Source organism: Xyrauchen texanus, chromosome 15, assembly GCF_025860055.1.
Source record: "Xyrauchen texanus isolate HMW12.3.18 chromosome 15, RBS_HiC_50CHRs, whole genome shotgun sequence".
NCBI classification, from domain to species: Eukaryota; Metazoa; Chordata; class Actinopteri; order Cypriniformes; family Catostomidae; genus Xyrauchen; species Xyrauchen texanus.
In genome coordinates this window covers 6,297,210-6,319,469 of record NC_068290.1, presented here as the reverse complement: position 1 = coordinate 6,319,469, position 22,260 = coordinate 6,297,210, and the positions used below count along the sequence as shown (strand labels likewise).

General features: G+C 35.2%; 1 protein-coding gene across 1 annotated transcript in view; it reads left to right on the top strand.

Moving 5' to 3' along the window:
• paqr6 (progestin and adipoQ receptor family member VI) overlaps positions 1–10,704 on the top strand; it is a 32,635-nt gene extending 21,931 nt beyond the window's left edge. The window contains exons 2-8 of the mRNA XM_052143842.1: positions 1,454–1,698; positions 2,884–3,011; positions 3,358–3,563; positions 6,641–6,767; positions 7,760–7,856; positions 8,087–8,231; positions 10,424–10,704. Coding sequence (XP_051999802.1) covers positions 1,648–1,698; positions 2,884–3,011; positions 3,358–3,563; positions 6,641–6,767; positions 7,760–7,856; positions 8,087–8,231; positions 10,424–10,704 — 1,035 coding nt within the window. The 5' untranslated portion in view covers positions 1,454–1,647. The remainder of the gene's footprint in view (positions 1–1,453; positions 1,699–2,883; positions 3,012–3,357; positions 3,564–6,640; positions 6,768–7,759; positions 7,857–8,086; positions 8,232–10,423) is intronic.
• The last annotated feature ends 11,556 nt before the right edge of the window (positions 10,705–22,260 follow it).

Here is a 22,260-nt window from a genome sequence, read left to right as displayed (position 1 = left end):
GTGCCGTGGCACACTAGTGTGCTGTGAAAGATTGTCAGGTGTGCCGTGGCACACTAGTGTGCTGTGAAAGATTGTCAGGTGTGCCTTGGAAAATTATCAAATTCCACAAAATAAATAAATGCATGAAAAAATATATATATAAATTCAGGGTTCCAAACTACTCACCTTAAGTACAAATTCGCCGTTTTTAAAGCATAATCCGTCACTTTTGTGATTGGGTAGAGCAATGATTAATGTGCAAAAGTGAGTGATATTTATACGCATTAATGATCTTTGTTGTGACTCGCGTCAGCGCTGCAGAATACATTGAAGTCTATGAAGTGACGTCACACCAAAGTGTTTTTCACACACATGTTTCTGCTTCAAAAATAATGTCTAATATTTAAATAATGTCATTTAAATTCACCAAGAAAATGCTTAAAAATGCGCAAAAAATGCACTTTGCAATGACGAAAGAACATTATTGAAACTCAAAATGATTATTATTTGTCTATTATTGTGGTCTTTTCTGATAAAAGTGATGCTCAGCTGTTTAAATAGTCTACTGTAAGAAAATAATACTGTAGATCTGCTTTGTGTTTATAATTCTTACTGAAGTCAGTAGATTTGTTGCCATGCAAGTTTTAATAAAGGAGAAGGTAAGGACGCTATTGAAACACTGTTATTAGACTATTATTGTCTTTTTGGATGAAAAATAATGCTCAAACTGAAGGAAGACTATAGATCTGCTTTGTTCTTTTAATGCTTAAACACTATAAAGTCTCTTGGTAGATTTCGGTCATGAACGACTCAAAATGATTCACTGACTCACTCATAGCACATAAGACCATCGTTTGTCGCCACCTAGTGACATTTCCAGAAGGGGTCACTGAATTAATCAGTTAATAACATTTAACAAATTTGTGAAACCGAAGCAAGCCTCACCAAAATAATCTATTTGTTGTTTTTTCATTACCCATTTAGCGCTCTTGCCACCTGTGACATCACATAGCATAAGCCTACATATGTCACTAGGGGTTTCTGTCTCATTCACTATACAGTGCACCTTCTTTATTTACATTATTTGTCATTTGAATTAACTGGTCCTTAACATTTGCGCTTTAGAGTAAATGTATTTAAGTAATATAACTATATGGCCTTCTAGTTAAATAGAGTTTCTAGAGTATTTTATTGGTTCTGTACGTGTACTCTATATAAATGTCTATTAAATTTAATAATCTAATCTCTAGCATCATATGTAAAATTAGAGGTCTCACTCACGGATTGCATTTCATACTTGTTGATATGAAAACATTTGTGGTACTTGAGCCTTATTGATGGGGCTGCAGAGGTACTGAAGACAAAAACAAACAAAAAAATCAGCTGCTCTAAAGCTGATTATGTGTGTTTTCAACTGTAATCCAGCTTTCTTTACATTGTATATGGGTCAAAGAATCTCTATCTCTCTCTGCAGTGTTTCCTGCGTGGCGTGGGGCTGAAGGAGGTCATGGTTGGGGTTGGCCTCAGTGTGTGAGGTGGGAGTCTGGGGAAGGGAGCCTGTCCCGGAGCCTTGAGTGTACGCTGTGGTGCGTCCTGTATCTGGGAGGAAGAGAGAGACTCAGACAGGCCTGTCAGAAAGGGAAGGGTGCGTTCCGGCTGCCTATAGACATGCTGAGTGTCAGACTTCCACAGCTCTTTGACTTCCACCAGGTGCCAAAGGTGAGACCGACTGACAGACGACTAAAAACAGGATCTTGAAGTTGACCCTGCCAACAAACCTGCATGTCATGCACAGCTTCCAATACTAAAAAGGAAAGTTCACCTGAAGTATAAATTCTGTCATTACTTACTCACCATCATGTCATTCCAGACCTGTTTTTTTTTTTTTTTTTCCCAAGGAACAAAAACGCAATGCAAGTGAATGACAACAAGACCTGTCAAGCTCCAAAATCATATAAATGCAGCATTAAAGTAATCCATTGTAATCCATCTATGTCTTCTGAATTGGTATGATAGGTGTGGGTGAGAAACAGATACATATTTAAGTGCTTTTTTACTATAGATCTCCACATTCTGAAAGTGAAAGATAAAGTTGTGATGTATAGTAAAAAAATATTGATCTGTCTCACACAGTGTGATTTCCTCTCAAGTCATATGGATTACTTTTATGCTGCCTTTATGTTGTTTTTGGAGCTTCAAAGTTCTGGCCACCATTTACTTTCAACTGCATTGTGTGGGCCTACAGAGGTGATATTTTCTTCTCAACATATGCGTTTGTGTTCAGCAGAAGAAATAAATTCATACGCATCAGGGATGGCATGAGGTTGAGTAGATGATGAGAATTTCATTTTTGGGTGAACTGTCCCTTTAATTTTTGTTTCTTGTTTTGAAACTTGTTTGAAAACAGTGATTATTTTTGCAATTCTGTTTGGTGCCAACAAAGTGCTACCATGGCAAGACACCTTTCAAGTATGTTTCAAAATGTTATTTTTTTTAATTTTATTAATAAACTCTTATTAAGATTAAATCTGATGAATTACTTGTTTTAAGAATATTAAAGGAAATGAAAATTGTCATCATTTACTCACACCAAACATGTGATTTCTCATTATTATTTCCACAAAATAAGTTATTTAGCAAAATATTCAGCTGCCCGTTTCCATGGCAGTGGCTGCCAAGTTATAAAAGTACAATAAATGTAGCCCATGCAACTCATTCATACTGCAAACTACAGCAAGATTTTCAGTGAATAATGACTACTATTTAACTTTATGGTGCTTTTCTTGTCACTTTTGAGTATGATGACTATTCCTTTAAGCTGTATGGTCTTTTCTTATTGTCTGATATTGTCACGGTTCTGCATATGGTTACATGGAGTTTGAATGTCCATTTGCTGTCTTACAGGTGTTTCGAGAGGAGAGCATAATGTCTGGATACCGCCATCCCAGAAGCTCAGCCCTGGACTGCATTCTCAGCAGTTTCAGGATGACCAATGAGACGGTTAATATCTGGACCCACTTCCTGCCAACTTGGTAAAGCATCCAGTTATTCATGTGATCTCCTTTTAATGCCCAAAACTAGCAGATTGTCAGCTTTTAAGCTTTTGTTGGCTGGCATCATAGCACACATTTTGTACCACTCGCGTTAAAGGCAAAAGACTCGAAACATGTTTGTTTTTTTATATTATCCTAAAATAGATAGTTCAGATTAAGTTTTTATTCGATAAGCTCCATTCAAAGCTTCTGCAAAAGAGCTGATATGTGACTTCAGTCCAGCCCTACATTAAAGATGTAATAAGTAAAAAAAAATTGTTTTTAAAAATCTCCAGCTCACTTGCTCTACATAACTGGCCTGTGTATGACCTGACCTGCACTACAGGTACTTCCTGTGGCGATTCAGTGTGCTGTGCTTCACCCTTGACTTCCTGTCTGAAAGCTACACCTGGCCACTGCTGGTCTATATGCTTCTCATCTGCCTGTACCCCTTCACCTCCAGCTGTGCCCACACCTTCAGCACCATGTCACCCGAGGCTCGCCACATCTGCTACTTCTTCGACTACGGAGCTCTCAGCCTGTACAGTCTCGGTACGCTTCAGTTCTCCTGTGCTGTCTGACATTCTGACAGTACTGACATTCTGTCAAGGTTTTATGTAAAATTTAAAGAACTGTGCACCCTTCTGAGCACCAGATAAGCACATAATGTATGTGTGTGTGTGTGTGTGTGTGTGTGTGTGTGTGTGTGTGTGTGTGTGTGTGTGTGTGTGTGTGTGTGTGTGTGTGTGTATTATTATTTTATTAATATTACTTTACTGTATTTTAATGAATATAATACTTAAAATAATCCTGTCAGGACAGAATACTTTTTTTTTTATTATTAAAATAAGATAAGACAGTATAACTAACTGGCCTGCTACCATGGTGTATATATACATTATAATGTACATTATGCATCATTATTACCATTATTATTGTTATTAATATTATCATTATTACATTAAAGTAATGAGACTTAGATTTATAGCATATAGAGATTTTATAGCTATTTTTTTATGGTTACGAAAAATGATTGTTCACCCCAAAATTAAAATGATCTCATCATTTACCCTCATGCCATCCCAGATGCCATCCCTTACTTTCTTATGCAGAACACAAACAAATATTTTTAGAAGAATATTTAAGCTCTGTAGGTCCTCACAATTCAAGTCAATTGGTACCAACATTTTGAAGGTCAAAAAAAAGCAAATAAAAGCAGCTTAATATTAAGTCCTTTTTTTTATGATCAATCCCCACTTTCACTTTCACATTGTTCTTCTTTTGTTTTTGGCATTCTACATTCACATCGCCACCTACTGGACAGGAGGAAGAATTTATATTTGTGTTTATGATTCAAAATTCACCCACAACTATCATTTATTTTCTATATAATGGATTAAATCACTGGAGTCCTATGGATTACTTTTATGCTGCCTTTATATGATTTTTGGAGCTTGAATGGTCTGGTCACCATTCACTTGCATTGTATGAACCTACAGAGTTGAAATTTTCTTTAAAAAATCTTTATTTATGTTCTGCAGAAGAAAGAAAGTCATACACATCTGGGATGGCATGAGGGTGAGTAAATTATGAGAATTTTTATGAACTATCCCTTTAAATGTGAAAATAATGTCACAGTTAAATAAATCTTAAAGGTCTTGAAATAGGATTTCTTTTCTTTATGCAAACTATAATTTCTTTGTTTCTCTTTTGAATTTGGGGTAAAATAAGTTGTGAGATTGACCCTTAATGCTGATGAAATGTGGGAGAAATTCATAAAAGCAGACACTAGAAATGAAGGCGTCCTGAACGGTTGATGTGAGGTAAAGGAAACATGAGCTTCTGAAGAAATGAGCCGTTTAACACACTGCAGGCATTTGACTGTGTGACTTCAAAGGACAGAAAGCAAATGCTGCAGGGAAAAACTTTAAAGTCTGCACTGATACAGAGTGAAGGTTAAAGAGCTACACATATTGTTCAGTCCACTTAAGAAGCGTGAAGAGCTAGTGTGAAAGATAAGCGTAATGTTAATCTGAGCGTTATACTTTAACTTGCATTCTGAGTGAGTGATTTCTAAATGGACCATTTAAACATTAAAGAATAATGTTCTCTTCAGAAGAATTATAAATCTTTCAAGTGGAAAACATTTTAAAAGTGAACTTGAACTTTTTAAATAAAACTTGGTTCTGCAATATTTCTGTCTATATGGTTATGGAGACAATTATCATCTCTATACTTAAATGTATGGAATGTCCAGCAGTTCAATATCCTGCCTATAAAATGTAACTTTTCATTTAAGCTCCCATAATCGAATAATATTATTCTTTCATTTTTATTTCAGCCTGTTTCCAAATGTGGCAACAAAGGGCCTTTTTACTGCCTTTAAGAAGTGCAAAACTGCTTTATATATTCAGCAGCACAGTTCATGTGAATGTGTGTGCGGATGTATCAATCATAATCAATCAAGCATTAGCCATTAGTTAAATCTTTGGTTTGGTATTGGTCCCAAAAAGTATTTGGACTCTTAAAAATGTATGTATATGGAAAACACAATTCCAAAACAAGTGGCATCTATTTTAAAGACATATAGCACAGGAACATTTTTCAAACAAAACAATTCACAAAATTAGGGTTTAAATTTCAAAACAAAACATATGCTGTTGATAAACTTCACAGACATTTTCTTAATAGATTTTGCAAAGTCAAGTTGCATGTTTAATTGAGCAATTGTTTATCATCTTGGAACACACAATATATATTTTTAAGATTCCCGCATTTAGATTTATAGCAAATGTTTCATCAAATTGAATTGAGTAATCTTTTAACAAAATTACCAAAAATCCTTAGGTAAGATTTATTTATTTAATTTAGGTAAAGCTTGCACAATTCAATTTGATGTTAATTAATGAAATAAAAAAATGCATAACTTTTTTAAATCTTAAAAATAGACAAATGCTTTGGTTTTTTGAGTTAAAGTTCATGTACAAATGCTTGACTTCTGGCATTTTTTTTTTTTTATGTAGTAGGTCATCCATGCATACAGAAATGTGCATACTTTGCACAGTAAACATACTATATACTGCAAAATAGTAGAGTAGTATGGTAGTATGCTATTCCAAACATACCCATACACCCACAAAAATGACCTTTGCCAAAATGGTACATATTTTGATGAGAAAAGCTTTTTTTTTTTTTTTTTTTTTGCAAATTACATTTCGTTTGTTATTTTGTTTACTGATGCAAAGAGATTAAAGTGTGGCTTAACTGTTTCATTTGTGCCCTTTGTATCTTGATAACTTGGAGATTATTGTAAGTATTGTAATGTTATAGTTTCACTGGAAGTGTCTTGTTTAGATCTTCCTTGATCCTATCTTTTACCCTAGATCCATATTTTACATTTGCATATATTCATTTAGCAGATGCTTTTATCCAAAGCGACACACAAATGAGCAATACAGTTGAAAAAGTTAAATAACCAAGAATGCAGCTTTATACAAATTAGTTCTTAAAGCAAAGACATGTTTTTAAAACGATATCCGAACAAAAGTGTGCATTACTTATCTTCTGTAATGTTTTTTTACTAACTAACTTAAATATTAACTAATGCCATATTATTTTATGGTTCTCAGGCTGCGCCATCGTGTATGGATCTTACGTGATGCCCGACTGCTGGATCAACAGTTGGCTTCACCAGTATTTTGTGCCGATTGCCGTCGGCAACACACTCTTTTGTACCAGCATGTCCTGTTACTCCAGGTGAGTGTCGCTTTAAGGTGTAATGAACACTAATGACTAATTTACAAAGTGTGCAATTAAACTAGTGTTTGGGATTTAAAGGGATAGTTCGCCCCAAAATGAAAAGTTGCCTAGTTGCCATCCCAGATGTGTATGACTTTGTTTCTTCTGCTGAACACAAACAAAGATTTTTAGAAGAAAATCTTAGCTCTGTAGGTCCATGCAATGCAAGTAAATTGTGTCCAGAACTTTGAAGCTCCATAAAGCACGTAAAGACAGCATAAAAGTAATCCATAAGACTCCACTGGTGAAGGAGTGATATGATAGGTGTGGGTGAGAAACAGGTCAATATTTTAGTATTTTTTTTTAACTATAAATCTCATCTTTCTCTTTCACATTCTTCTTTTTGTTTTTGCGATTCACATTCTTCATGAATATCGCCACCTACTGGACAGGAAGGAGACTTTATAGTAAAAAGGACTTAAATATTAATGTTTCTCACCCAAATGTATCACTTTAAACAACTATACATCTTAAGTAATGCAATTATTTGTTATGAATTTTTTTTAACAGATAATTAATATAAGTGCTTTTATTAAATTAAATGCTTCACATTTGTACCTTTTTAAACCCTCAAAATTGGCCCCATTCACTTCTATTGTAAGTGCCTCACTCTTATTTAAAAAAAAAAATGGTGAACTTAACATGTATTGAACACCAAATATTCTATTAACTTTAACTATGACATGAATGATACCACTCCCATTTTCTTCAATATTAGTTCAGTATTATTGTTAAAATATTGATGTTAATATTTGATTCTGAAAAAATGTATCATTTAATAATTTATTTATATAATATAAAGCAAATTACTATGTTTTATTGTCTAATGTTTATTTTAATTTTGTGTAATTAAGTTAATAACATGTATGTAGTTATGAATGTTACGCTGTATCTATCTATTATAAACAAATTTTAATTGAGGGCGAATTTGCCTCTGTCTTTTATAACAGGTTTATAGAGCTGCAGTTTCCACACAGAAGTAAAATCATGCGTACAGCTGCATTTGTTGTTCCCTTCCTGTTTGATAGCTTCCCTCTGTTCTACCGAGTAAGAACAATCACACATCTTTGTACAAATAAAAAGCCAAGTGTTATGCAAACTGTGCTTGTGTACACTGTAGTCATGAATGCCCTTATTTTGTATACGAGTGTTTTCGTTTAACATATTCCTCTTTCTCTCTGTCTGTGTCTGTCGTGTGTGTGTGTGTGTGTGTGTGTGTGTGTGTGTGTGTGTGTGTGTGTGTGTGTGTGTGTGTGTGTGTGTGTGTGTGTGTATAGATGCTGTTGTGCTGTTGGGGGAGCTGTAGCCCCAGTGAAGCGCTGGGCAGCCACTCGGATCATCTGCTCTTTGCGTTTCTCACATGTTTTCTGTTTGCTTCTCATCTCCCTGAGAGACTGGCTCCAGGCCGCTTTGACTACATCGGTACTTAATTGTGCCTCACCTGACTGGCTGTGAAAACTCATTTTAATAATTTTATAGATGTTTTGGGCTCTTTTTCAAAACATAGTGAGCTGCCTTTGTGTCTACTGCCTACATAGGCAGTAGGGGTAGGAATGATTCTTTGTTTAGAATATTGTGATTGAAAACTGTGATATATTGCAATATTTAACTCCTTAAATCTTTAACCTGCTTTTCATTCATCTTCACTGGACTTCAGGATTGCAAGCCCTTTAATCATTTGCAGGATATGAAGTATAGATATCTACAATTCAGTTTTCACTATTTAAAATGCAAATTCTTGATAACAAAAATGGAATTTCATCTATTAAAAACAATTTTTTACTGCGTTTTCACTAGTAGAATTTAGAATGTGATTCACTCCTGTTGATAACGGAATCACATTATTATCTATTATTAATATGAAATTCCAATTTCACAGATTAGCTAAGTACTTCACTAATGATGGTGGCGTAGACGGCTAAAGCACATAACTGTTAATCATAAGGTCACTGGTTCGATCTCCACAGCCACCACCATTGTGTCCTTGAGCAAGGCACTTAACTCCGGGTTGCTCCGGGGGGGATTGTCCCTGTAATAAGGGCTCTGTAAGTCGATGTGGATAAAAGCGTCTGCCAAATGTAAATGTGTTTTTATCGGTTGTATTTCAGTCGTTGATATAGCTGTTTTTTTATATCAAGAATGGGTAATTCCGCGAGTAATGACGTAATTTGTTTATAAAGAATTTCTGTTTTTAATTGTGCAAGTGTATTTACTGATGTCAAGAATGAGTATTTTCACTATTCAAATCCTGCACATGATTAAATGTCACAAGGGCCTACCGTACTTCAGTGCTTTGTCCAACAAAACGTGCACTGAACGTATTACTTATTACATCATAGAGCCACAAAAAAACACAAGTGAAAAGTATATCTTGGTACCTACATGTTAATTACACAAATCTGTGCAGACATCCTTACAAATGGTCACTTAAAGGGATAGTTCACCCAAAATTAAAATTCTCTAATCATTTACTCACCCTCATGCCATCCCAGATGATGTATGACTTTCTTTGTTTTGATATAAGAATATCTCAGCTCTGTAGTGCCTCACAATACAAGTTAATGGGTGCCAAAATGTTTAAGCTCCATAAAGCACATAATGGCAGCATAAAAGTAATCCATATGACTCCAGTGTTTAAATCCATATCTTCAGAAGTGATATGATAGGTGTGGGTGAGAAACAGATCCATATTACGTAAATATTTGCTAGAAATTCTTGGATGAAGAATGTGAATCACCAAAAACACAAGAAGAAGAAAGTGAAAGTGGAGATTGACTGAGCAGGGAGGAGAATTTATAGTAAAAATGGACTTAAATATTGATTTGTTTCTCACCCACACCTACCATCAAATGATGTGGATTTTCATTTTTGGGTGAACTATTCCTTTAAAATGCTGCCTTAAGTCACGGTTATTATTTTTCCAGATGCCGTGGAATCTCGCGCACAGTTGAGTGCTCTAGCCTTTTCAAGTATATTGTTTTGACTCTGAGCCTGTATGAACATGTGGCGATCATGCGCATTATGATTGTACATGTGTCTATAACATTTACATTTATTCATTTGGCAGATGCTTTTACCCAAAGCGACTTACAAATGAGGAATAATACAACATAGGTGATCCATCTTAAGGAGACTGCAATATGAAAATTGCTGCATAACAAAGTTGCATCAGAATAATGGTATCCAAACTATAAAAACTGGGCTGCACGCGGAAAATATGTGCATACTGTTCTAATGAAACATTTGCATCAGTTGCACTGCGAAAATTAGCAGCACATGGAAAACCAAATTATAAATTTGTTTGGACACTGCACCATAAAACACGCTGCTCCTGAGCTAGAGGCTGTATAAACCTTTAGATGAGCCACAATGAACGAAGACGTCTCTCTAGCACATGGTTACACAAAAGAACAATTACAGCGGAGATTAACACAAAACATGTTTTCTAAAAGCCTTCGCATCGGAATGCCTTAAAGTGCTGTCTATGTAGGCAGCCTGCTTGGTTTTGGAACAGAGCCTTTGTTCTGTCGGTATAAAGGTTTGCACTGGTGGTTTTCAATTGCACTTCATACACGAATCCTTTGACTGTATTTTTTCACTCATTCTCCTTCAAGGTCACAGTCACCAGCTCTTTCACATATGTGCGGTGGTGGGCACCCACTTCCAGTTGGAGGCAGTGTTAGCAGACATGACATCTCGCAAAGGGTGGCTAATGTCCCACTCGACTTTACCTTCCTTTTTGGGTACATTGGGAGCACTAACTCTGGGTGTCCTGCTCAACGTGGCTGTCATCGGCATCTTTAGCGCCAGTTTATTGCAAAAACCCTGCCAACGCACTTCAGCCCCTAGTGCTGCCCACTCACAACAGGCACTTCCTGTGAGGAAGGAGGAGTAACTTTCATCCAAGTAACCACTGAGAGATCCACACTTCTGCTCACTGTAAACCAGCACCTTTAGCGAAGGGCACACATTGCGATCTAAACTTGTCAGACTAGTCGACAACTAAAAACATTAAAGCAATGTGCTTTAATGTTGTGGTGTGCACTTGGCTTTTCTGGAAGACTTTATTTCTAGATTTTTATAGCAAACGTATACAGTCATCTTCACTGACATATAAGCTATATATTTGTGTTGCTTGCTTTTGTACTAAAATGTTGAACTAAATCGTTTATATTATTTGAGATAATTTATCATAGGTAGGTTGATTTTATAGTTACGGTTTATTATTTCCGCCGATAACCCTGATATTAATCAAGACCTTTCTGGTATATAGATTTGTTTTTTATTTTACCGACATGAAAGGTTGAGGGGTGAATGACGCGAATATTAAATGCTATGGCTTATATTTTAACATAATAGTCTTGAAGGGCTTTTTTTATTATGAAAGTCAAACATCACTACTTATAAATGTTATCATAACATTAACTGGAAAATTATTAAATAGCATTAATCAGGGATGTTATATTTGTATTAATATCGTCATTAATGTTGTAGCATTACTTTGCTCTTTAAAGGGATGGTTCACCCAAAAATAAAACTTCCATCATCATTTACTCACCCTCTTGCCATCCCAGATGTGTAAGACTTTCTTTCTTCTGATGAACACAAGATGTTTATAAGAATATCTCAGCTCTGTAGGTCCTAACAATGCAAGTTGTTGGTGGCTAGAACTGTGAATGTCCAAAAAGCACATAAAAGTAATGACTCCGGTGGTTAAATCTACATTTTCAGAAGCGATATGATAGGTCTGTGTGAGAAACAGATCAATATTAAAGTGCTTTTTTTATCATAAATCTTCACTTTAACTTTCACTTTTCCCCCACTTCTTTTTTTTTTGGTGATTCACATTATTTGTGCATATTGCCTCCTGTGTAGGGAGGAGAATTTATTGTAAAAAAGGACATATATATTGATCTGATTCTCAACCACACTTATATCGCTTCTGAAGATATGGATTTAACCACTGAGGTCATATGGATTACTTTTATGCTGCTTTTATGTGCTTTTTGGACCTTTGTAGTTCTTGCCACCATTCACTTGGTGGATCTACAGAGCTGAGACATTCTTCTAAAAATCTTTGTTTGTGTTCACCAGTAGTAAGAAAGTCATACACATCTGGGATGGCATGAGGTCGAGTAAATGAGAGAATTTTAGTTTTTAGGTGAACTATCCCTTTAAGGTTTATGATGGGTTTCATATCAAAGTACTGTGAGGTCAAAATGTCTGAGACCACATTTAAAACCTGAGATTCAAAATGTAATTTAATCCGGGAAAGTTTTTATTTTTTTTAATTATTTTTTTCAAATAATCAATAAATTAAAATGTTATGATGTAAAATGAATAAGCTAGCTTGAGTGCATCCTTTCATAAAAGCTTAAAGGGGGACATACTAAATACAACCAAATTCTTTTGAACATTTCTTAATCAAATTGTTTTGCTGATAATTTACTTTGTAATGGCAAAATTGATATTAATTTAGAAACATTTGAAATAAAGTAATTTTCACTAGTGGTCTCAGACTTATGGACTCCACTGTATATGGTGATATCGAACTAATGAAAATCTTATAAACTAAAATTACTAGTAGGTGGAAAATTGGTCTCTACTCAAAGGAAGTTTTGCCCCTTTAAATATCTGTATTTGTTATTTACAGTCATTCCTCGTTTTATCTACATTCACTTTTAATGCTTCGCACAGAATTATTTGAAATGGCTGGACCACTTTTCTTTTCAATTGTATCAATAATTCCAAAGGTACAGTGCATACCTTACATTTATTAATTGGAAACAGGGCTATTTCTCTGTTAAATGTTTTTGTTTTGAATTTTTCATCCATAAAGGACAAGTAGTTCTTAATATTTGTCTAATAATTGCTCTTAAGCATTATTTCCCTACTCTCTGCATCTCATGGGAATATGGGGCTGCACTGGAGTTCTCTCAAATATTGTTTATAGCTGAGTTGTTCAATTCTACATCAGGTCATTTTACTGTGGTATTGTTTTGTTAATTGCAGGCCTATGGCATACAATACACCCTGTTTACCTAAAAGCACAAGGTTTTATATTTAAATACCTATTGTCAGTTCAGATGTCAATTTTGGTACCCTGGTTCAGTGCATATGTCAAAACTTAAAGTTCCTCTTTATGTGGAATTTTGCTCATGTTGTCTTTACACTATATGTTATTTGCTGCTCTTAAAGGTACAGTTCACCCCAAAATAAACATCAGACATCAATTGCTCACCCTCGTGTTGTTACAAACCTTCATGACTGTCTGTCTTAGGCGGAAGAAGTCAGTTAGTGAGTTGAACTTGAGAACCAAATCTGTCCAATCATAAATTAGTCATTCAAAAATGCCCCTGAAATATAAAAAGTGTGGGTAGAAAATTACCCTGTAATGATTTTTTCTGTTTTTATTCATAACATCTAAAATATAGTTCTTAATATTCTATTCTAAGACCATTTTGCAAATTATCACATTAAATATGATTTGATTTATTATTCACCCAAAAATAAAACTTCCATCATCATTTACTCACCCTCTTGCCATCCCAGATGTGTAAGACTTTCTTTCTTCTGAACACAAGATGTTTATAAGAATATCTCAGCTCTGTAGGTCCTAACAATGCAAGTTGTTGGTGGCTAGAACTGTGAATGTCCAAAAAGCACATAAAAGTAATGACTCCGGTGGTTAAATCTACATTTTCAGAAGCGATATGATAGGTCTGTGTGAGAAACAGATCAATATTAAAGTGCTTTTTTTATCATAAATCTTCACTTTAACTTTCACTTTTCCCCCACTTCTTTTTTTTTTTGGTGATTCACATTATTTGTGCATATTGCCTCCTGTGTAGGGAGGAGAATTTATTGTAAAAAAGGACATATATATTGATCTGATTCTCAACCACACTTATATCAGCTTCTGAAGATATGGATTTAACCACTGAGGTCATATGGATTACTTTTATGCTGCTTTTATGTGCTTTTTGGACCTTTGTAGTTCTTGCCACCATTCACTTGGTGGATCTACAGAGCTGAGACATTCTTCTAAAAATCTTTGTTTGTGTTCACCAGTAGTAAGAAAGTCATACACATCTGGGATGGCATGAGGTCGAGTAAATGAGAGAATTTTAGTTTTTGGGTGAACTATCCCTTTAAGGTTTATGATGGGTTTCATATCAAAGTACTGTGAGGTCAAAATGTCTGAGACCACATTTAAAACCTGAGATTCAAAATGTAATTTAATCCGGGAAAGTTTTTATTTTTTTTTAATTATTTTTTTCAAATAATCAATAAATTAAAATGTTATGATGTAAAATGAATAAGCTAGCTTGAGTGCATCCTTTCATAAAAGCTTAAAGGGGGACATACTAAATACAACCAAATTCTTTTGAACATTTCTTAATCAAATTATTCAGATTGAGAGCTTATATTAATGAATTGATTAAATTGAAGTATTCGAATAAAAAGCTTTTATATGTTTAGGGCAAAAATGCCCCTGAAAATTAAATCCAGGGGGCAATTATTGACACTGCTTTTAAACATTTGCAAAATATGACAGAAGGATATGAACCACTTTTATGTGGTTTTGCATCCTTTTTGAAGCTTCAAAACTCCAGTTCACATTCAAATGTAGTTGCATGGAAAAGAGCAGCAAGTACATTCTTGAAAATTTCTCCCTCTGTGTTCAACGGAAGAAAGTTGCAGGGGGATTGGAATAACATGAAGATGAGGACATTATGACAGAAATTTTGGGTGAACTGTTCCTTCAACAAGAAATCAGATCTAACCATTGTTTATGGCTAAGTTGTTAACCTCTGACCTGTCACTTTGCACTTAAGTGGAATACTTTATGTCTTTAATCTAACCTAATGACGGGACAGGTATGTTGGTATATAATTCTTTGCAATTAAAAAATCTTGCATCAAAGTAATAGCTTAGCAGAACCTTTTCTAACAATCTCTGAAGGTTGGTCACATGGTGGTAATTATATTTTAGATCGTGTTTATTAATGGGATCTTGGGTTTAAAAGGAATTGTAGGTGTTTAAATGGTCAGTGATGGAAAGGTTCTGCGTTTTTTTTTTCCTCATGTCTATTTGTAGTTTGACAGCAGAAAATCTCATTAAATTGAAGTATGTGTTTTTCAGCTCCAGTCCTAATGGAGCCTGTTCTTCTGCTCAAAGAGGTTTAGATGTGAATGTGACCGGTGACAGTAGTATTTTCTATGCTAGAAAAGAAAAGAAATGTTTAAAGGTATTGATGTCCCAATCCCTGTATGTTTGTTGGCCCAAATGAATGTATTGCAGTGTTGGAAACTGTGTGTTTAAAAGCCCTTTATTGTTGCAATGTAGCATTTAAAATGACCAATGACATTAAAATATAAATAATTATTATTTTACTTTTTAATAGGTCCAAGAAATGTGTGAGGGATGTAAGCTTTGAGGAGGTATTGAAGCCCTTGAGATTCACTTTGTGCTTTTTATTTTTTTACTATAATATATGTATTTCCCTTCAAATCAAAGTAAAATATGTGATCAGAAGTGATCAGAATGGCACTTATTTTCTATTGTCAATTTTGAAATATTTTTGTACCCTTTAACAAAATGTGACATTTAATAATGGTTAGAATAAAACTGACACATTGTTCACTAAAGTGCTTGTCTGACTGTTACATGCAGGAAGTCGTGTATGTTTCAAACAACAAGTGGGTGATTAAATGATGATAGAATATTATTTATGTGGGAACAATCTCTTAAGAGATGCTGTAAGCAATGTTAGCCATTGTGGATCTTCCACCAGACTTCCACAACTTCTACCGGTTAAGACACATCCCTTTTTCCAAGACCCCTCCCTCTAATAGCATGCATGCACAAATAGTCGCTTGAAGACTATTGTAATCTATGGAAGCTCTGAAGGGCGGGATGAAAATTTTTATTTTTTTTTGTAGATGTTTTAGTGCCTTCCTGAGCCAATGTCTTACAAATATTATTTTCTTTCAACAATTTATTTTCCTTTCAAATGATAATTTTTTTCAAAAAGAAAAAAAGTCACATTTTGTGCAGATATGATGTTATTTGTCGTTCTGACGCAGCTACCTGCTGCCCTGTGAACGCACAGAATTATTAGGCTAGTTGAAAAAAATATGTGCAGAAGGTGATCACTGCAAGGTTCATGGCGGAGACATGATAAATTGAGTCCGCCCGGTAAATCGAGTCCCCATGGGGGTAACCGTTTGTTATGCCTGGCCAAAAACCTATCATGTTATTGTGAAAGCATGTCATAGGCTAACTGAAAAACAAACAACGACACCTCTTTAAATTTCACAATCTGTAACTTCAGTTATATATTAATATATGATTTAAAAGACATTAAATGTCATATTTAGTTACATCTGCATACAACAAAGTGAATTTGTAAGATTTTTAATCAGGCACTGAATAGAGTACCCATAACTAGCTCTTTGAGCCAATGGAAACGCTGTGATGTCATATAGGGACTCAATTTACTGGGCGGACTCAATTTATCATACAGGTGGGAAGCTGTCCTCCCCCAACTGAGCTGAATAAAGGCATGATGGGAAACGACTTGCAGACGACACAGACGATTCAATGCTCATTGCCGCAAACAACCATGATTTTTCGTTCTCTTTTAAAATGATAGATTTTCTTTATTTATCTCTAATATCATGTTTGTATATATAATGTGAGAACATTCCAACACTCTGACAGTGCAATCTCTGTATGGGATATATGAGTGATATCATATTTCTGAAATATCTAAAATACGTTTCGTTATTAATCCTTGTGCGTCAATAAAACATTTTTTACTCGGAGGTCCTTAAAGGACAAAAATGGCTGCATCAAAAAACTGCCATAAAAAATATTATATATTAATATTATTTTCCACTTTCACTGACTTAGATTTTTTTATTTTTTATTTTAACCAATCAGTCCTGATCATAACTACCAAATTATTCATTCATTTTCAGGATTTTAACCCTTTAAATGCCAGTTTGTTTATATAATGCCATTGTTGTTTTTTACATACATACCCACACAAAACACACTCTGATATCCATACAAACACACCCACACAATTTTAGCTGCATCATTTATTCAATTTGCCTGCAGTGCTCTCTATAATACAGCAAACAGAAAATAGAGAAAAAACATGTATTTGCTCCATAGGCTAAACATGATAAAAATGGCGCCATCTGGTGGAAAATATTTTTAAATGTACATTTTGAAGCCAGGGCTCCGGAATAAAAGCATAATATCACAGAAATCGTGATTTTATGCTTTAATGCACTGGGATCAAATACTGCAATTTTAATGTGTATCAATGGGGATAGTTTTGTCCCGAATTTCCAGAGTGTAACTATTTTCTGTACACAGTGTATTGTAGATGTATTATAGGAACTGAGGTTGAAATATCAACCCCCCATGTTTCAAAATGAAAAAGACAAAAGGTTGCACAAGGGTTAAATAAAAAATGGATGAAAAGACGCGTTTTATGGGGGAAATTAAATAACATGTACATTGAGTGTCTTTTTCATTATATTTATTTTTATTTTAAAGAAACTGATTTTAAATTATATCCACGTTACCAGCAACAACGCATAACAGCAGGTGGCGGTAATGCACTATTAAGTTGCGATCCACCAATAAAACAGAAGACGAAGAAGCAACAGCGTCCGAACGTGAATCCCGCGATATCTGCCATTAATCTCGAAGGTGTCTGAACCACTGCACTGGCCGACTTGACAGCTCTTTCTTATTTCACTCCTCCCCTTACTGCAGCAAACTACTCTCGTCTACTTTCAAGGCGAGGAGTTTGGCATCGCGAAAAAGCCTATTGACAGGCAGAAAGCGCTTCAAAGTCATCTGATTGGCTAACCAAAGAATAGGTTTGCGTCCATTTTTGCCCCGCTGTGTACAGTACCTAGGCTAGTGCTGTCACGAGCACAGGTGAGATATCTGAAAGATAAAAGGGACATTTTGCGTATTATTTCTTTAAAAAATAATAATAATAAAAACATTTGGATAATTTGGATTTAGTAAAAATATATATTTGCACTAAGAAAATATTAATTGTGCATCATTTGTGACTTTAGTGTCTGAATATGGCGACTACCTGGAAAACAAGTGAAATTGAATAGTGGTCCAGACACAAATGACCTGAGATAATTGTGTTTAGACACCACAGAGGCAGTGATAGCATTAGCAAGAATGCATTAGTTATCTAGATTCTGAGCTGACATTTCAGGCAAAATAAATGTGTAGTCTGTTGGTCCTGAGAAAATCGTAAATATTTTGTTTCTTTTTACAATCATATACCCCCCTTAACTCAGAGATGTTGTATATGTGATATACGTTGGTTTCCTTATCAGAACATTACATCAAAGCACTTGATGTTTCTTAAGTTATTTTCCTATTAAAGTTGTAACGGGTTAGTTCACCCAAAAATATTAACTTTTTTGTATAGCTCCAAAAAAATAATAACAAAAAAGCACCATATAAATATCACAGATGTTGTCTGTATTACTCATGCACTTCCACTGAAATTCAAAGTGCCATTTGAACAAATTAAAGGGATAGTTCACACAAAAATATAATTCTCTCATCATTTATTCACCCTCATGCCTTCCCAGATGTGTATGACTTTCTTTCTTCTGCAGAACACAAATGAAGATTTTTAGAATATTTCAGCCCTGTAGATGCATTTAATGCAATTGAATGTTGGCCGGAACTGTCAAGGTCCAAAAAGCATATAAAGGCAGCATAAAAGTAATCCATACAACTCCAGTGGTGAAATCTATATCTTCAGAAGCGATATGATAAGTGTTGGTGACAGAACACATCAATATTTTAGTCCTTTTTTTATTTATTTCTATAAATCTCCACTTTCACTTTCATTCACTCTTTTATTTTTGGCAATTCACATTCTTCATGCATATCACCACCTACTTGGCAGGGAGTATAATTTATGGTAAAAAAGTACTTCAATATTGATATGTTTCTCAGCCACACCTATCAAATCACTTCAGAAGACATGGATTAAACCATTGGAGTCATATTAAGATCTTTTATGCTGCCTTTATGTCCTTTTTGGAGCTTAATATTTCAGGTCACCATTCACTTGCATTGAATAAACCTACAGAACTGAGATATTCTTCCAAAAAACTTTGTGTTCAGCAGAAGAATGAAAGTCATACGCATCTGGGATGGCATGTGGGTGAGTAAATGATGAGAGAATTTAAATATTTGGGCAAACTATCTCTTTAACCAAACATGAGTGCGAATTAGATTTTAGAGCTGCAGCACAGGGGAAGATTTTCGGTGAATAACAAATTACATTTTAGAATTTTCCCCATACAAAGCTATCATACAGCTTCAGAATACTTGGAATTTAGCGTATAAGTCATATTGTCTGCTTTTACAGTGCTTTTATCTTGGCTTTTTTTTTTTTTTTTTTTAAAGCCCCAGTCCCCATTTATTTTCAGTATATGGAGCACTCTGGACATTTTGCCGAACAGAAGTGTTTGGAGTGACATGAGGGTGATCACAGAATTATCATTTTTGGCCGTAAGCCTTCTGTTGCTTTAACTTATGAGTGGGGACCAAAAAACAGCGGATTTGTTGTCATATATATGACAGATGCCACATTTAAATTTACAGACTTAGACTTTATAATACAATGGATGTTTTTTCTCGCTATGAGCCCTGGTTTTTTTAATGTGAAGAAAAGTGTTATGGTTTCATCTTCTTGTCCATCTGTCACGTTTCAGCAGCATCTCTTGTGTCCATCTGTTGGTCTCTGTAAAGATCCTTTTCATCTCTTATAGACCCTGACATGTTATTTGCACTTCTAGTAGTTTCTATTCTTACTTTATATTTACAATACTTCATTGTTATTTGATTAAGGCTATGCAGTCCCTTTCCAACTTTTTTGTTATTTTAATTTACTTTATTTGTGTTTGTATTTTATTTGTGTGGAGTGTTATTTTGCCTGTACTATATCCTGTAGCTATACTTTGGGGACATAATTGTCCTGAGATGTTAGATACAAGAACGCTTCCTTTGGGGATGCTTTCAAAGGTAAATAATTATTCATAAATCAAGAAAATAATGTTGTTGTTGTATTTTTAAAATGAAAAACGTTTCTTTAAAGGAATAGTTCACACAAAAATGAAAAAGATTTCATTGTACATGAAAGAGCTCAGACATTCCCCTAAACTTCTCTTTTCATGGGATAGGGTCTGTCTGTATTATAATTAGCTCTATTAAAAACAATAGAAGTCTATAATATTTTGTAGTAGTGCAGGAATAATCTGAGATGAACAGTATTATAAAAGCTGCAAATCAAAAGTTTGAATAAAATCAGGTTTAATACAGATTTTGTACATTCGTTTATCAACAACAACAAAAACTCTGTTACATTTATTTGTACAATGATACAAATTATACTGTAGATTTCAGATGCTTTTGCTTCAAGGCTGTTATTGATGTATACATGTCAAATGAATGTTTCTCTCTAAATTACATAATTTGAAATCATATTATTTAATTTATGTTTCCCAAATGTAAACCATTTGTTTAAAGATGCACTCAGTAATTCTTTCCTCATTAAAAAAAGTTTTACTCCTAAAGAAATTAATAGTAATTTTGAAACATAGGTAGAAAGCACGAACAATCACATGAGATGAAGAACTCATATCAATAACCTTATAAAAGCTGTTTTATTCTACACGGAGCGGGTCCGCACATGACCAGCCAGATACTACTCGCTTAATCTCAGTAATCGCCTTGATATTAGACACTTTCACTCATGGTTTAAATTATTCATGGCTCACTGTGAATAGTAAATTTCTGCAATGGCATCTGTAACTAAAAACTATTGATTTTGAATGATGCTGCATCCACGCCACTAGGTGTCACTCTTGGTCCAAGATGACACAATCGCAAAAGATACTGAGTGCACCTTTGATGTTTCATTTGTCACAAAACATCAGAAGGCATAAAGCTGAAATCATATCTAGTCTTTAAAACACTAGATAAAGTTAGAGTTAAAAAAATAAATACAGTGAGGAAAATAAGTATTTGAACACCCTGCTATTTTGCAAGTTCTCCCACTTGGAAATCATGGAGGGGTCTGAAATTGTCATCATAGGTGCATGTCCACTGTGAGAGACATAATCTAAAAAAAAAAATCCAGAAATCACAATGTATGATTTTTTAACTATTTATTTGTATGATACAGCTGCAAATAAGTATTTGAACACCTGTCTATCAGCTAGAATTCTGACCCTCAAAGACCTGTTAGTCTGCCTTTAAAATGTCCACCTCCACTCCATTTATTATCCTAAATTAGATGCACCTGTTTGAGGTCGTTAGCTGCATAAAGACACCTGTCCACCCCATACAATCAGTAAGAATCCAACTACTAACATGGCCAAGACCAAAGAGCTGTCCAAAGACACTAGAGACAAAATTGAACACCTCCACAAGGCTGGAAAGGGCTACGGGGAAATTGCCAAGCAGCTTGGTGAAAAAAGGTCCACTGTTGGAGCAATCATTAGAAAATGGAAGAAGCTAAACATGACTGTCAATCTCCCTCGGACTGGGGCTCCATGCAAGATCTCACCTCGTGGGGTCTCAATGATCCTAAGAAAGGTGAGAAATCAGCCCAGAACTACACGGGAGGAGCTGGTCAATGACCTGAAAAGAGCTGGGACCACCGTTTCCAAGGTTACTGTTGGTAATACACTAAGACGTCATGGTTTGAAATCATGCATGGCATGGAAGGTTCCCCTGCTTAAACCAGCACATGTCAAGGCCCGTCTTAAGTTTGCCAATGACCATTTGGATGATCCAGAGGAGTCATGGGAGAAAGTCATGTGGTCAGATGAGACCAAAATAGAAGTTTTTGGTCATAATTCCACTAACCGTGTTTGGAGGAAGAAGAATGATGAGTACCATCCCAAGAACACCATCCCTACTGTGAAGCATGGGGGTTGTAGCATCATGCTTTGGGGGTGTTTTTCTGCACATGGGAGAGGGCGACTGCACTGTATTAAGGAGAGGATGACCGGGGCCATGTATTGCGAGATTTTGGGGAACAACCTCCTTCCCTCAGTTAGAGCATTGAAGATGGGTCGAGGCTGGGTCTTCCAACATGACAATGACCCAAGCACACAGCCAGGATAACCAAGGAGTGGCTCTGTAAGAAGCATATCAAGGTTCTGGCGTGGCCTAGTCAGTCTCTAGACCTAAACCCAATAGAGAATCTTTGGAGGGAGCTCAAACTCCGTGTTTCTCAGCGACAGCCCAGAAACCTGACTGATCTAGAGAAGATCTGTGTGGAGGAGTGGGCCAAAATCCCTCCTGCAGTGTGTGCAAACCTGGTGAAAAACTACAGGAAACATTTGACCTCTGTAATTGCAAACAAAGGCTA